The following is a 17,771-nucleotide window of genomic DNA, read 5'->3' as shown; positions in this document are numbered from 1 at the left end:
GCAGGAATAGGCCATTCAGCCCCTCGAGCCTGTTCCGCCGGTCAGTTGGATCATGGCTGATCTGTATTTTAACTCCATTTACCCAATTTGTTTCCATATCCCTTAATACCCTTGGTTTACAATAATCTGTCAATCTCAGTTTTGAATTTTTCAATTGATTTAGCCTCAACAGCTTTTTGGTGGAGAGTTCCAGATTTCCACTGTCCTTTGTGTGAAGAAGTGCCCTTTCTGACACCACCCTAGAATGGCCTAGCTCTAATTTTAAGGTTATGCGCCTTTGAGTGATCTGTATTGAAACACTTCTTCCTTCCCACCCACTCTCTCCTCCTCTTCTCCCCGCCAACCCCCCCCCACCCCCCAATTACTGTAACAACTTTTAAGAGAAGACCAGGAGTTTTGAGGCTAAAAAGCGTAAACATTTTGTGCAAATTTCTTTTTTTTTAAAAAAAAGTCACAATGACATGAATCATCTGCAGGTGATGAGGGTATATCGTGGTCCTATCTGAATGTTGCAAGGTAACAGAAACTAGGACTATTTTGGAAAAGCATCACAAATTTTATGGGTTTCATTCTTAATGGATCAGCTATTTTACTTTGTGTTATATTTCAGGATGTTAACCATGTAAAGAGACTTGTGGCCACATTATTTGTCCTGTAGAAAAACATTCACAGCTCAATTTATAATTATGGGGCAGAAGAAATGTAGATGTAGTGGCCCCTCATAACAGCATTCATTTGAGACTCGTACGTAACCCAAGAGACGGGAGTAACTATTCAGCCTATAAATCCATTTTATAAGACAATTACAGCAGTTGAAATCCTAGATCTAAAATGGCAGTCAAAAGCCTTTATAGAAATATACGATTGAAGTCAAAATAGTGAGGGTTTCTTGTGAACTAGAAATGTTAGTTCAGCTGCTGTAGATCAGATGAGAGAATCCTTAAATGAAGCGCTTGGTTTCATTCTAATCAACATCACTGGTCTGTCCTTGCTGAAAGATTAAAAACTTCCATGTGCTTGATGGATGTCTTAACATTCCTCGTTTAAAATATGGCTTTGTTGCATAATGGTTGGAAATCCTTGTACATTTTTGTTGTTGTCATTGTTAGTGTTATTTTTCTCCAATTCCTGAAGTTGTCTTGTACCGTGCACTTGTCTCCAGCATCTTCACAAGCTTGCACCAATGCCACTTGGTGATCTACTGCTAGAAACTGCATGAGGAGGGCCAGGAACTCTCATTTGTGTCTCGTTCTGTAAGGCAGCACTTACCTTCTGCTCAATACTTGCCAAAGATGGCACGATTGAGATTAAAAACCTGCATAAAGAATCTTGGGTGTGAATCTGTTCTGTCGCTCTTGCCAACTTTAGTTAAACCTCTTTACTTTTTAAACATTACGCATGTTTGTATAGGCATTTTCAACTTGTCTTGAAAGGAATATAGATTTCATTTTTTTTTGGTGGGGCAGCGATTATACACATGGAGGTAGGAATGTATACTGCTTACATATTTTAGACTGATCTATTGGATTGTATCCTTTGCATATTTCATTTGTAAGTATAGCACAAGGGGAAAGTCTTAAGCCAGCATTAGTTTCACAATGAGCCTTTCCAATACCTGTTGTGTTTGAGATTGAGACGAAGGTCTAATAAGGGGGATAAGAAGATTAGAGTAATTGTACTTGGTTTAAGGGCAATGTTCTGTGGCTGATTATGCCATATGTCTTTGTAAAAAAAAATCCAGTTTTCAGGTTGACTTGCTCTGTATCCAACCTACTTTCGCCGTTTAGAAAATTGGTGAATGAGCCTTGTACATCTGCATTTTTCTCTTGCAGAGCTACCCAATACACAGTGTGCCATCAACAGAAGTTAATGGGAGTCTTCCTTCTATGTCTGGTTTCCACTGTTCCAATAATGCAGGTTCAGCTGCATATGGCGTTTCATCTCACACACCACCAATCAGTGGGACAGAAACCATCATGAGTATGTATGGCTTTTTACTGCATAATTGCAGCACATCTTTTGATCTATTTAGGATTATGAAGTAAGTGCATTGTCCTCCATACATTGATAATTAAATATCGAAAGAATAGAAGAAGGATCCTAAGGATAACTTTCAAATACCGGCACTGCTCTCCATGTGAATGAGGCAGATTTTTGTTACCATGCTTTCTGTGGATCAATTTATTTGTCATTTTAAGAGCTGAAACTTCCAGTGTCAACCAAAGTTTATGCAGTGGCATCCTCACCGTAATGATAGCTTTTGCGTTGCACTGATTGTCAAGACCTAGATCTTTGTATTTCTTTGTCACTCCATAATTAAATATTTCTAGTTCTTTTCTGTGGACATTCTTTTGCCAAATGCAGTACTGATTTTCTTTTCAGTATTGACTGAAAAATGTGAGGTTCTTCATAGAATTGCATTAAATTCAGTCCAGTGAAAAAGGATGTCTTCCCAGACAGCGCTCAAGAAAAAGAAACTCCTGTGAAATTCTATTTCATGCTGTTGCTGTTGCATTTATTTTAGTTTTGTGTCTCACTTTTAAACTGAATTATTTATGCATTTCAATAAGACCCGATTTTTTTTTAAATCAACCCTAGTTGAAAGCGACCATTAGTTTTCTGGTATTTTCAGGGTGATCGATCCAACATCCAATCTTGATTTATTTGAGCCTGTATAAACTTTACTTTGCACAAGTTTAAAAATGTTATTTTGCTCTACAGTATACGTGGAGCTAAATTATTTTTAAATTGACTAAAATTGTCAATGTTTTGATTATAGTCATTAGATGTGGTGAGAAACACAAGCTCCACAAACTTGCAAAACTCTAAGAAATCAATCATAAAAAGAGGTTGCAATTCATGAGGTTAAATTTCATCCCAGCTTTGGTTTGGCCGTAGTCCATTTTACAGCATAAAAGTACCAAAAGCACTTTTAGCAGAGGACTATTGCATATAGACGTTGGTTTAAAGGAAATATTTTTGGGTATGAGATATTAGTATGCAAGACTGGCTCCCTATCTAAACAATCTTCTGAAAAAGCACATTTGGTTTAAAAAAAAAAGCTGAATCCTTGCCATGGGATGCATTCCACTGACAGCCCAGTACAACCATCTCTGGTCACCATCAGAGCAAAACAGCACCTTTTGCTGGGACAGATCTCAGTCCTTCTCGATTTGTATTATGTTTCTATAGGAAGTAGCTCAGGAAACCATCGTAGAGATTGCACATTGGTGACTTGCCTTTAACATAAGAGATAAGACAAGTGTAATGTTAACTCAGAAGACCACCTAAATTCAGCATGGAGAAATTTAACCAAAGTCAACCAAATTTCACGTTTGACTAAATGATGTCTGAATTCCAACTGGAATGAGAAATTATAAATCCATCTTTCTGTTCCACATTTTAAATGAAATATAATTTCTGTATGTCCAGAAGTTCAGTGTTTGAAAATTCATTTAACTGTTTACGTCTTGTGGAAATGGTGAGGAAACCTGTTACTAAGCAATGATAATTTATTGGTTAGACCGCGTCCTACACTACTAGCAGTTGTGAGGAAAAGATTCCTCCTGCCAGAACTATGGCATTCCATACAAGTCTTATATGGAATAACTGCTGTTTCTTTTAGAGAAATCTATACAGCAATCATGCTGAGTGATAGTTTCATTAGAAATTACTGTGGCATTTAGATCAGGTTCCACCTTCTAAAGAGACACTGAGTTGCACATTGCACAAAATAACAAATAATGGGTGGAGTTGCTTTCCCCCCCCCCCCCCCCCACAAAATTAATAATCTAGTGTGACGTTCACTTAATAGATGTTATCCTCTTCTGTCTCCTTTCTTTGTCCTCTTATCCCTCCCCAGAACTGCCATATGCGTCTGAGGCTGATGGCTTCTTTGCGATTTTTTTTGTCTTTCTTCTGTAGTTCTACACATGTCTAGAATGTTCATTGAGATATTAAAAATGTTTTCATTAAATTCCTAGTTTTTAAAAAGGGGAAAGGATTATGTAATGCTAATATAGATTTCTTTACTATTCCTCTGCTGCATTTCTCCTGCTGGTGATCACAGCTGAAAATGACCACAAGGCCAATAGATGTGAGTTGGGAGGGGCTACATGAGTTGGAAGTGCTTAAAAGGATAGGCACCCTTTGTGATTTCTCCTGTTTTTATGTAAATCCTCATTCGCTATAAAGTAAATACATCGATCCCACACACAAAGGGAGTGTAGCACTGATTTTAGCACTCATCCTCCACCCTATACTCCTTTTGAGCACAACTTCCCTAGTGTGGGATTGATTGATTGACCTATCTTTGTGAAGATTAATTTAATAGTTGAGTACTTTCAGTATGTTTACATATAATATAGTCTACATATGGTACAATATATAACCTGTAGAACATCTCATTAATTGGTTGTATTCTCTTAGTGTATATGGAGGTGTCCAAGCTTGGTACTTAGTATTTCCTGGGATGCATACATCTAATTGGTACAATAGTTTTGGTAAACTTGCATAATGTCATCTTTAAAGTAATTAATACTTTTCAATGCCTTACCAAAAAAAAATTGTAAGCAATTGAGCACAAATGTTAGAGATGAATTGAGGAATGACCTTGTCACAAAGGGGATCAGAGCAAGATTTAAGAATAGTGTGTTGCTCACTCAGATTTTATGTTGTGTGAAAGTAAGCTTCTATGATGTCCTGACTTTGTTGTGTAGGTTGTGCTGTCCTGGCTTAAGCCAAATAAATATTAATATATCTGATAACTGCTCCATGTATTTGTCACTGTTTGTCTGCACATATGCATTTCCTTGTTTTTTTTTAAAAAGAATTGCCATCTTTCTGATGCTATCTAAACTTAGAGCTTTTCAGACTGGTCTGAGCATCATCATTAACCGTGCCATAGTTTGTTAAATTTGGTTTAACAAAAGTAACTGCTTTTTTTTCTCCTCATCCATATTTGGTTATGTAAACATTATCTGTGAATTTATTAATGGGATAACATAGACTTTAAGAAAAAAAGTAAGAGCTTTGTTTAAATAAATGTATGCTTCTGTGTAAGCGATTTTTTTAATCGGAAGGACCGGTGTGGTTTATCTGAGCTTCAGATACAGCTGTTGCGTAACATAAAATATTTACTGTATTTACCTGCTGGGTTTCCTGTTAATGTATCTATTCTGGTTTTAGCTAACAGAGGAAGCTCAGCTGGCAGCCCACAAACCTGTGATGCACTGGGAAAGGCTCTAGCCTCGGTAAGCTTGCATAATAAGAAGTCATTTTAAAGTAAGGATTTAATTAACACTCTTTAATTAACATGAGCACAGCTTATTGCATGGATTAGAATTTTGTATGCAGCTAAATTTAGAACGTTTGGAATGTTCATTAACCACACTTCTGGTGCTAGTGTTCAATGTGGTTTCAACTTCAAAAGAAGAGTGCAATGAAGTAAACAGTGTCCTTGTATTAGAAAAGAATAAGTTCATTTTGGCCCTTATCCTATTTTCCAGATCTATTCACCAGATCACACCAGCAATAACTTCCATTCAAATCAATCAACACCAGTTGGGTCCCCACAGGCAATTGCAGGTATATTTTTGTTTTGTTACATTTTTTTTCCCGTGGTCTAAGATTCATGCGTTAATTTGCAGAAACGCTAAGGTTTAGCATCTGTCCAAATTGTTAATCTGTGATTGAATATATACATACTGTAACTCCATTATTCTTGAGGATGATGGTACTATTGCACCATCTAGTGTTCAAAATTGCAATTGCAGCAGTTTTTAAATAATATATACTGGATACAAACAATTAAGGAACTTTCACCATTCAGTAATGTAATGCACAGTTCCCCATTTAATCTAGTGCAGCCTTTGCTAAAAGCTCTAGGTCTGTGAGTGGATCCAGTGTGAATTAAGCATACCACCGTTTTTTTAAATTGTACATTCGACGTTGATTAAAACACGCAGCCTGACTGGTTGTATTTGTCATTTTATAGCTACAGGTCAGTGGTCTAGATCTGGAGGCCAAGGTACATTATCACCAAATTATGAAGGGCCGCTACATAACCTGGTAGGATTTGCATAGTTAATTCATAAGTACTTGGTTTGCGAAGTATAATCTACTCAATGTGTAATATCAATTTTAATTCACTTCTATACATTCGATTAAGATCCACCCAAAAGTAATATAATTTGAAAGAAAATATGACGTACTATCCTTTTGTTAGCACATTTGAGGTTTATGTTCAAACTAAGTATTTCATTGAGCTAGCAATAATGAGCAAAACAAATCTGTACATCAATTATTTTTTTGTAATGCTCATTTTGTGGCATTTGTTATACTGCTGTTGGCACCTTCTCCATTTAGCTATCTGATAGCAAGACCTGTGTAAACCATAGGAACAGGAGTAGGCCATTCAGCCTCATGAGCCTATTGTGCCATTCAAGTAGATCATGGCTGATATGTACCTCAATACCATTTACCTGCGTTTGCTCCATATTCCTCGATACCCTTACCTAACAAAAATCTATCAATCTCAGTCTTGAAAATTTCAATTGACCCAACATCCACAGCCTTATGGGTGGGGGGGGGGAGAATTACAGATTTCCACCAATCTTTGTGGCAAAAGTGCTTCCTGATTTCACTCCTAAATGGCCTAACTCAAACTTTATGATCATGCCCCCTTGTTCTGGATTCCCCCAGCAGGGAAATCGTTTCTCTATAACTACTCTATTGAATTCCTTTTCCATTTTAAACACTGCAATTAGATTACCCCTTAGCCTTCTAAGCTCAAGGGAGTACAAACCAAGTCCTCATAATTTAAGCCCTGGTATCATTTCTGATGAATTTGCACAGTGCCCCAAGGCCAGTATATCTTTCCTGAGGATTGGTTCCCAAAACTGAATGCAGTACTCCAGATGTAGTCTGGCCAAGACTCTGTATAATTGAAGCATTACGTCCTCACTTTTGTATTCCAACCCCCTTCAATTTCATGTTTGTAAAACTGAAGCCATCCTTAGGCTTCTTCCAGCAACTCTATGCCACCGTGGTGGACTCCCTACAACTTCCCTAACTGCCTCCTCAAGCCTGGCCCAGAGATGCAAAGCTTCAGTGACTAGCTTGACCCTGAGCTGAGCTTCCTTCCCCACATCTGTTCCTGTCATCTCTGAAATATTACCTGCATTCAACCCTACTGCTTTTGAGACACCAGTCCATGCCTTCTTCACCTCAAAGCTTGACTTCCTAACTGCCCACCTTTATCCTCCATAAACTGCAACTTATTCAGAATAGCACAGCCCACATCCCCATCTTTGTCAAACTCCACTGGCTTCCTATACTCTGATGAATTATCAGAACCTTTTGCTCAAGTCCACCCTACCTCTGTAATGTTCTCCATTGTGTGGATCTTGGATGAATGATGTTCTTGCACTCAACCGTACTCGAACTGACATCAGTTTATTGTTCATTCTCTGCTCCCTCTACATCACCTTGGGCTGCAGTGCACCCGCCCTCTCGTACTTCCCCTCAAAGTCCCTCAGTCTAATCACCTTTCCTGTTTTCAAAAGTCTTAATACCTTTTTCTTTGATGTCCTTTCACCACAACCTCCTGTTCCCTTTTTGCCTTTTTATCTTCTGCTTGGTGCGCACCTTTTTGTACTCTGACATTCTGTACCTTTTAGGAGTGCTATCTATGTAAGTTGTGTTAACCCCTTGGTACTAGAGTATCCACTGCTTTCGAATGCTGGTACTTGCCCACGTTGCTGTTCTACATGTTGAGACTAGATTTTTGCTTGGAGACTGACTGTAGTGCCCCAGTTGCTGCTCCAGCTGAGACTGGATAACTCAGCACAGACCAGGAATCGAACTGGGGACCTCCAAGTCTGTATAGCTTTGTACCACACAGTGCAGTGCTTTTACCAGAAAGGCATCCGAGTTCTCTCTTTGTTTTGCCAGTAATGGTCAGGAACCCTCCATTTGTATCGTGCCTCTATATCGCTGACCTCTGCTTGGACTCTTCCCTCTTGTGTTCCTGTCAGATGTGGGGCTAACTAGCTCAGAGTAGGTCTGGGAAAATATTACCTGCATAATTCCTAATCATTTAAGTGCGCTCGAAATATTTAAATTGCTTTAAAATAGATGTGGTGGTGGCTTTACCCAGTTGTAGGTATCTTTACCTCCTACACTGCACATAAGGAAAGTTTCATTAACAGACTATGGTGCTGAAGCTTCAAAAATTGTCCTAAGCCTCAGTAGCAATATCATAGCCCCATTTACAAAATGTAATTCTGCAATCTGATCAGAAGTTCCTGTCATCACGGGGCCTTCAGCACATTGAAGGAGCTGTCGTTCTAATTTTATTTTTAATTACTTGCCGTTGTCCCTCCAGAGGGTAGCTCTTTTTTAAGTGTTTTGAATTTCATGAAATTTTAATCTGAGCATAGAGCTCAGTACAGTAACCGATTATAATAACTCTGGCCCTGTATCACATGTTACCAGATAAACTGACTTGGGAAGGAAGGAAGGAAGGAAAAACTCATCTGCAGCCCCTCTTCCCTGTCCTCCACAAATGAAAACTGGCACCGTTTCAAGATAGAAATCCTAGAGATGGACCCCAGTAGCTTCTTTGCTTTTCCAGGTTATATTACCATCATTAGAGCAATGGAAAGAAAGTACTTGCATTTATATAGCGCCTTTCACAACCTCAGGAAGTCCGAACACGCTTTACAGCCATTGAGATACTTTTGAGGTGTAGTCACTATTGTAATGTAGGAAATGATCTTATAGATCAGTAATAATGAAATCTTCATAGAATTCCTTAAATCTTACATTTCAAATGAGTACAATATTTGATCTTTTAACGCTGCCTAATTAGCTGCAGTTGTCAAAAAAAATATTTGGAGCTGTACTTTCCAATTAAAGTTAGAAAAAAACTCTTCATTTCTTTTCAAACAGCAAAATAAAATGGAGGATCGGCTAGATCGACTGGACGATGCCATTCACGTGCTGCGAAATCATGCTGTTGGACCAGCTACTGCCATGCCTGGTAACCATGGTGACTTGCACGTATTAATAGGACCATCTCACAATGGCCCAGTTGGAGGTATAGGCCCAGGATTTACACCCCCAGTGCTGCTGTCAGCCAACAGACATTCTATGGTGAGATGTTCTTTCTCAGTGATAATGTTGATCTAAGTTTAATCACTTTACAGGGAATGCGAGTGGATTTCTATACAGAAGTTAGCCGGTTACAAGTTGTTTTACTGCAGAGGCAGTTTCGAAGTGAATTTTCCTTTTTTATATATGTGTAAAACACTTCTGTTTATTGTAATTTATTTGCCATTCTCCACAAGGTAAACTCCAGTTTGGACTCCAGATAATAATCACATCAAGATTCCAAGTGGTTTTGAACAAGGCTATTGTATTTAAAATTTTGTTATGTGGAACCGATCACTTTTTAAACAAAAAATTCTCTGTTTTTAAAACTCTTCTTTTGGCCCTCCTTTACATAGAAGTAAGATCATCTTCCAAACAGGTGAATCAGGAGATGATGTCCCTTTTAAGACCTTTTCCCCTCGAGACACCCAAGCTACTCTGCTGGCCTAGGTTATACTTAAAGCCTCATTCTGGATGCCCTCTTCTGTTTTTGTCTGCAGCATTGTTCAGCAGAGAAAAATGTTCATGGGTTGCTGCGTGGCTCTCTCTAAACTAATTGTTTAGCAGTTTAACCAATATTGTGAAAGGTTCTTGTAGGTTTTTTTTAAAAGCTTTTTCTTTGCTGCTTCTATTTTTTTGACTTTTCTATTTTCTGTCATTGGGTTGAGATGTGCATCAGTCAGAACCATGGTCATTCTCAATTTCCACCACCCATGGTCACCCAGTGCTTATATTGGCCTGTGCCAGAAGTCAGATTCAAATTTGCACATCCAGTAACAGGCAGACACATCGTGTAACTTCCTGCAATGCACAGACTGTTCCAAACTCTCAAGGAAGGCTTGCTGTAAACACTTGACCTGAGATAATCAGCTGAGTAACTGTGTAAATATAGAATCTCAGTGGCAACCATGAAGTATCAATTTTATTTCATCGTCATATGGATTTTTTTCTTTCTTTTGTGAGCTGAAACCAGACTTCGTATATTAAGTGTGACCACTGTGTAGTGATCCAATTTGAAAACTGTCTCACTTTCCTGGAGTCCAGATGGAATGCACTAATCACTAATATGGACATACTTCAGTAATGTAGAATTAGTACAACTACTGTCATAGTCCCTTCTTAGCTGATAGGAGCTGTGTGGACAGGATAAGTATCCCTGCCAGTTTTTCTTGATATGGAGCATTCTGTTACAGCGAGGGATATATTTAGCACCTTGGTGAGGGTTTGGGTTATATTCCAGTGTTACTAAACTACGCAATTAAAAAGAAAAGAAGAACTTGCATTTATAGAGTGTCTTTCATGACCTCTACGCCCCAAAACTCTTTATAGCCAATTAAGTATTTTTTTTGAAGTGTAATCACTGTTGTAATGTAAGAAACACAGCAGCCAAGTTACACACAGCAAGCTCCCACAAACAGCAATGAAATAAACGACCATTTTTTTTTACTGGTGTTGGTTGAGGGATAAATATTGGCCAGGACACCAGGCGAACTCCCCTGCCCTTCTTCGAATAGTGCTATGGGATCTTTTACCCCCACCTGAGAGGGCAGGTGGGACCTCGGTTTATCGTCTGATCCAAAAAGCGGCACCTCTGGCAGTGCAGGACTCCCTCAGTACTGCACGATTTTTATTTGGTTCTACAGCCTTTAATTCTGTTAAGATTCCACAAATCTGTTGCATTTCTTCCTGTGCTTGTAGATTTTCCTCATAATGCCCTTTTACCGTTTGTTTTGATAACCATTCAGATTGTGCAAAAACTTTGTTCATAAAGCCCACTTCTTTTGATGCAGGTTGGAGCTCATGAAGAAGGCTCAGGAATACCTAGCAATCCTAGTGTTCTGCCTAACCGTGTACTGCCGTCACAGTCCACTGCACTGTCGGACCTGAACCAGCCACAAGAAACTTACGGTGGTTAGTATGGGCACATCCTAACATAAAGTACATCGCTATGTTTGGATTGGATTGTGCACTTACTTCTTGAAAACAGATGTAAATATCGTCAAATTGTAAACCTGTAGAGAATATTGGAGCCCCAACAATGTGGCAAATGGTAAGAGGCAGGTTAATGTCACCTGGCGAGTTACTGACCTCAGCTGTGTAGTTAGGAGACACAGCAGAAATCAGGTAATTTACAACAGCAACATCTTGCATTTATATAGCGCCTTCAACATAGTATAACGTCCCAAGGCGCTACACGAGCAATTGTCAAACAAAGTTTGACAATGAGCCACATGCGATAGTAGGACAAGTGACCAAATGCTTGGTCAGAGAGGTAGGTTTTAAGGAGCGCCTTAAAGGAGGGGAGAGGGGCGGAGAGGTTTAGGAGGGAATTCCAGAGCTTAGGGCCTAGGCGGCTGAAGGCACGGCCGCCAATGGTGGAGCGATTTAAAATCGGGAATGCACAAGAAGCAAGAATTGCATGAAGGCTGAGAGCTGAGAAAATGGAATCCCTTTGGGCAGCACTCAAAGCAGCTAGGCCAGTTGTAGAGTAGGAATAGTGCAGACCACAAAGCAAGTTGTTTGTCTACTGTCTTGGCTGTGAGTGTTGTGATCTGAAGAGGAGAATTTACATTTTTAAGCAGCACTTTCTATACTGTTTTTCATGAGTGAAAAATCAGTGCATGAATGAGGCAGCTCAATATAGTTCAAGGATAGATCAACAAAGGTTGTTAGTTAAAGATATTGCATTGTGATATCTTCCCCATCAAATTATCCTGATACTTCAGTAGGGGATAATGACTTGCCTGTAAGCTTTGGTATTGAGGCAACCAGATAGGCTAGGTCTTTGACCTGCTTCTTCTGGCAGTTTATGTCCTGCTTGAGAGGCATTTAATACAAGTAAAAGTGCCACAATGTTTTCTCTTCATCCCTTCCCTCCCTAAGCTTACCTTGAAGGTGTACATGGCGCACACCTCACATTGAAGACATTCTTTTACCCTCCTGGATCTGGGAATAACCATGGTGTTGAGTGTTCAGTGTTCTCCTGTAGAAACAGACAGTACAAAAAGCAACAGCAGTGTTCTGAAATATGTGAAGAAGAAAAATAAAGATAATGTAACTCCCTCAGTCACAAATCCCAAAGTAAAAGACTTTCTAGCCTTTCCGAAAACTCGCTCCTCTGAAGTCTTGCACTGCTTGACTAGGCTCCTTCCCTTTTATAACCCTGCTTCCCCAAACAGAATCTTTTGTTAACCCACCAATTCTGGGTCACTTGCTAGTCACGTAAACACTTCCCCTCTTAACTAGCTACACTCTGAGTAGCACTTCACTATAAATTTACCTCACTGAGGATTCTAGTAATACCCTCTTAAACTGATAGAACTTGATTAATTAAATTGAATCACAAAAAATAGATGGACAAGTAATTTCCACAGAGATTACACATTTTTACACAAATACAGTATGCATTTATCGGATGTGCAGTCACAATACTTTCACTTGCACGCTCAGTACAAACCACAAGATACCGCAACTCCCTCGGTCACAATTCCTGAAGTAAAAGACTTCCTTCGTTCTTCTGAATTTTTTACTCCGCTGACGTCTTGTATGTCAGATAGAAGCTTGGAATATTCCTTTTTAGCTTGCAATACCTTTCGGTATTTAAATGATTATAGGGTGGAAACATTTTTAGTTTTGAAGTTATTAAATGTTGAGGTAGTCCAAATTTGAGACATTACCGAATGCTCTCCACAAATCCATCTGAGTCTTTTACCCTTCTTCTAGTTGATAATTTAGTAGTTATTCCTAACAGTGACTTCTTAATTCTTCTCATTCTATTTTAGCAATGACCAGTGGTCTGCAGAGATCAAGTGTTAGTCAGCCTAGCGCTGACATTAAACGAGAAGAAAAGGAGGATGACGAAAATCACAATTCCTCAGGTTTGGAAGACAAGTCAGATGATGAGAGGAAAGATTCCAAAATGTCATCAAGGGCATCAAGAACAAGGTACCATTTTCTTTATTCCAGAATGTTTTTTTCCTATTTCCTAGCCTGGAGTCTTTAAAAGCTACGCTATCTTATTTAGGTATACCCTATTTTACAAATGTATAATTGGTTCATTTAGAACAGAGACTGTATTACGTGGAAAAAGGAAGCTGTAAATGGGAAATGTTCTTTTCCTTTAATCATCCCCTTCCCTCCTGGAGTCCCTCGTCTCCATGGTAAATAAAAATTTGTGGAAAGTTTGGGTAAAGTCAGCAAGACATTGACACTGTGGTCATTCTTTCATCTATACCCATTTTGGCCCAGGTATTTTCTGACCAATACAACAGGCTGCTCATGGTGATTCAGTGATAACGTTGTTTTGTAACAATTGAGATGTTGTCAATTTTGACCAAAGTTTGATGGGGAAACTGTTAATGAAAATAAGTGTGACACTTGCAGGAGTGCATGCTATATGCAAAGTGTGTGCATGTATAAAATGTCACACCACTGTCAATAGGGACATTTAAGAAATTGATTGCAAATTCATAAGAAGTGTCCGTTTTGTATTTTTATAGGTGAACTGGTAAGTGCTTTTTAACTCATTCTGCCTGTGCTCCCCGATGACTGATGACTTATTGGGTGATTGTACATGTTGTATGGCATTCTATAGATCTGAAAAGTTTCAGGTTTGGTCCCTGGTTAGTGCTGACTTGGCTGATTACATACCCAGGGCTCCTTGACTTGACACATGAATTATAAAACCCCAGCAGACAAGAGAATCACGGATCCGATGACTTTTCACTCTCCCTGTTCCATCAGGAGGTTTACATTAGGTTCCTTCTGCTGTATATGAGGGGTACAATAACTTGGTTGTTGATTTGTAGATAGTGATTTGCTGCTGATGTTATTTATAATTTTGTTTAATTCAGAAATTCCAAATTCAGTCTATGTGCTCGGTACTACTTTTATACAAGAATCATAAACCTCCAGCTGAGTGCGGCAAATAGAAACAGCTCAACTTGCAAAAATTCTGCTAGCAGATTGAACACTTTAAAACTAGCTGATCTTCCAGCTGGGACTTAGCAAACTGAGCTCGTCCTCTTTGTAGCACTCAGCTGGGGCTTTGTAATTAATGAGTACTGTGTACATGGATTGAATATAGAAATTTTGACTGGATCCAAACCACTTTTTCATCACTTAAGAGTGCCTGTTTCCACCTCTGTGACATCACCCACCATAACCCTTTCCTTGCCCCAATGCTACTGAAACTGAATCTCCAAATGCCTCACATGAAACACCAATATCACCAGTGAGAACGGCTAAGCAAAATATGGCCATGCCCAGTGATGATTTATAGTGTAATTGTCAAAGGTGAAAGATTGTACAAGACAGTCTGTCCATTTCATTGAAAATAAAATTAATTTAACAGCTTTGTACCACTTCTTCATAAAAAGTAGTAATACAAATAGGGGAAACCATAATGTTTCCTAAGTACACATTTTAGATGGGAAAGATTTTGCATTTCATTATGAACAAAACAAAATGCTATTTTGGTGTTGATAGCCATGTGGCACTGAAATAGTTCCACTTTTCTCATTTATTCAACTTTTACATATCCATGATTTTAGCTGCCATCTGGAGGGGGTTGCGGAGAAGCAGGGAAGCATTGGGAGAAATGTTAACCCTCCCGATTGGGGGGGCCGCTAAGATTTCAAGAATCGGAAAGCTGACCCCAACCCACCTCCAATGCACCCACTTTTAACGAAGGTGGGTTGTGAATGGGTGACTAATTGGCTCTCGAGAGACGGGTCAGTTGTTTAAATATGTTAATGAGGCTGCATGCCTCAAATTTTACCCGTTTTAAATTTAACAGCTGCGGGCTGGATTTCCCAGAGCTCGGGAAACCCGGCAGCTGAAGGGAGGCGAGAACAGTTGGATCCAGCAGGTAAGTGCCTTTCCAGCACTGCTTGTAAGCCATTGGATCAGGAGTGCTTCCACCCAGCAACCCCCCCCCAACTCTCTCTCCACCACCCACCCCTCCCCACCCCAAATCACGATCTCTCTCTTTGTTCTCTCTCCCCCCACCCCACTCCTCATGGTGTCTCTTTCTCTTTTCTCCCCCACCCCCCCCTGGTTTCCCAGCCTCTATGACACCCGCTCCCTCTCCGTAAATATCGGGCCATGGTCTTTTTAAGACTTTGACTATTTTGGAGCCATATTAGTATGTGGCCTTTCCCCATCTCTCTGAAGCGGCCATTGTACGAAAATAAATTATAATTTAGTAATTTTTCTAGTCCTATTTGTGTACATTGCAAACCTTTGTGTTTCATTGATGTTGACTTCAAGTATCATGGGTTTGATTTTCTACATTTGCATTGGTTATTTCAAATTCTGTGTCATCTTGTCAGTTGTGTCCCAATTAATTTGCTTAGACTTTGGTCAGTTTTGCCATCTGGGTTTCAAGATCTGTACATTAGCCAATAGAAAGGATCCACAGCATATCTGCCACAAAGTGTGATGACTTTGTCTACTGACACTGTGCGGTGTTCAGAAGCATATAGTCTGTTTCAAATGAAGCAGCATGACTTGTCCTTAGCATTCCATTACTTGGAGACGATATGATAGTTTCACCTAATGTCCGACCCAAAGAGACCTTGTCCAAAACAAAGTGTTTGAGGTTGGAGGATCAAACACACATTGGTGCGGTGGCAGCTTTATTTCTTGATGTCAGTGTGGACAATATTATGTTTTGTGCAGAACTTCTGCAGTTGTTGCCTTTTGCATGGGTGTATGTCTGACAGCCCAAGGAGTCTTAATCAGCAGACACAGTTGGCTTAGAATTTCATGATTTGCTTTAGAACTGAAGACAAAGCTGTCAGTAATACATTTTTTTAAGAGAAGGAACAGGTGCAGTTGATGCTGGAGAATTTAAAGAAATGGCAGCAGAATGTGAAAGCAGTTGTTGACATGACTGCTAGGGGAGGGGGATTCCCAAGTCATATGTTGTGCCACAGTAACCATCTTAAACTTCAAACACTGTGGCCAGCTTTGATATTTGAAGAACAAATTTGCAATCAAATTGGAGTCTGGACAGATCACATCACTGTAATTGAGGTGCACAATTCCGGTTCCTCAATAGCATGCAGATATCGCATTGGTTTCATTGGAACTTTATTCCTTCAATTTAGCACCTTGCAAGGCATAGAATGTCACAGCAGATACCTCAACCAGGGCAAGGTCTGGTTGCAGAAGTTGACTCTTCAAGTAGAGACAAGTCAGATGATGCAGCATCTGTTGGCTCAGTTGAAGGGCCAATATGGCACCGTGCTCCTCTGAGCCCCTGTCTGCTCTATATTGCAGCGTTCTGCTGGGGCAGTCTTAGAATATTTAGAAATCTTATGGTGTGGTTATTGAGTGTTCTCGTTTCTTAGTGTAACTACAGTTGAAAATCAAAATTGTAACTAAGGCCACTGGGAAATCTTGTATTTTCTACAGATCTCCCAAAAATAAGGATTTGAAAATTGGCTTTTGAACAAAAAGCTTTGGAATAAAATTGACAAACCGTATCCACTTGAAGTTCAAGTGATATTACCTCATTTAAGTATGTCTTTTCTTGCCCAATGTACCAAACATGATGAGAACATATTTAAGTACAGGTGAAATGTCTTGCAGATGTACCAAAATGTTCCACAAATTTATGTTGTCCATGCTGAAATGCAGGTGAAGTACAGGCTTGCGCACAATTATCAAGAAAGGTGTAACGTTTATTGGCACAAACCATAATGTGTTAAAACATTACAACTTATGTACATACGGCAACATAAAAACTATTACTCGCATGGTAAATTGTCAGTGCCTCTTACATGATTTTTTACTTGAAATAAAAGTGAGCTAAGCTTTTTAAACTGAATTGCTTATCAAGTTGCAGCCTTCAAAATTGTGTGTGAATATTAATTCCATCTAATACTTAGTATATTATTAAAGTGATTAGTAGTCAATGCTTTTGTTCAATTCAAGTATTTGAAATTCAACGCGTGATTGCCTCAATAACTTGCACTTGATATTTTGTACTTGAGGGATGTTTTTATTATATTTTGGTCAGTAGTCAAGATGATGACGAACACCTTCCCCCAGAGCAAAAAGCAGAAAGAGAGCGGGAGAGGAGAGTAGCTAATAATGCTCGTGAACGCCTTCGTGTGCGTGACATCAATGAGGCCTTCAAGGAACTTGGACGCATGTGTCAACTCCACCTTAACAATGACAAGCCACAGACAAAACTGCTTATTCTCCACCAAGCTGTGTCAGTCATTCTCAACTTGGAACAACAAGTCAGAGGTCAGTTGGTCATAGTGATATCAACTGGCATGGAGCTGTCTGTACTTGTGAAATACAACATGCCTAAAGGCTTGTCTTCCCCATTCATCCTCAAGATGCCAATCCTGTTTTATACAACTCTAGCACTTGCATGCAATGCATGTCATTTGTCCTAGCATTTTATTTCACAGCAAATTAGATATAAAATGAACATTCAGTTTCACATTTGTGCTTTTCTTATCCACTTAAATGGTGAAGATGGCATGAACTTGAGGCTTTCTGTTTTTTTTATACAATTTGTGAAACAGTACATGCAGGCAGGTCTGGTCCAGATATTTAGACTTGAAGTTTTACCCAGCATAATTTTGAAAAAATAAGTT

At 39.3% G+C, this 17,771-nt stretch overlaps 1 protein-coding gene across 5 annotated transcripts in view; it reads left to right on the top strand.

Moving 5' to 3' along the window:
* The window catches only part of LOC137299495 (transcription factor 4-like), a 143,923-nt gene that overhangs the window by 117,212 nt on the left and 8,940 nt on the right, over positions 1 to 17,771 (top strand). For 3 of the 5 annotated variants that reach the window (XM_067968275.1, XM_067968278.1, XM_067968274.1), the window contains 8 exons: positions 1,833 to 1,980; positions 5,188 to 5,252; positions 5,508 to 5,586; positions 5,996 to 6,069; positions 8,953 to 9,156; positions 10,944 to 11,064; positions 12,936 to 13,098; positions 17,180 to 17,412. In XM_067968275.1, coding sequence (XP_067824376.1) covers positions 1,833 to 1,980; positions 5,188 to 5,252; positions 5,508 to 5,586; positions 5,996 to 6,069; positions 8,953 to 9,156; positions 10,944 to 11,064; positions 12,936 to 13,098; positions 17,180 to 17,412 — 1,087 coding nt within the window. The remainder of the gene's footprint in view (positions 1 to 1,832; positions 1,981 to 5,187; positions 5,253 to 5,507; positions 5,587 to 5,995; positions 6,070 to 8,952; positions 9,157 to 10,943; positions 11,065 to 12,935; positions 13,099 to 17,179; positions 17,413 to 17,771) is intronic. The other 2 variants (XM_067968276.1, XM_067968277.1) reach the window with 2 other exon arrangements.

This window comes from Heptranchias perlo, chromosome 29, assembly GCF_035084215.1.
Source record: "Heptranchias perlo isolate sHepPer1 chromosome 29, sHepPer1.hap1, whole genome shotgun sequence".
Taxonomy (NCBI): Eukaryota; Metazoa; Chordata; class Chondrichthyes; order Hexanchiformes; family Hexanchidae; genus Heptranchias; species Heptranchias perlo.
The sequence above is the reverse complement of the archived record's forward strand: the minus strand, read 5'-3'. Positions and strand labels throughout refer to the sequence as shown.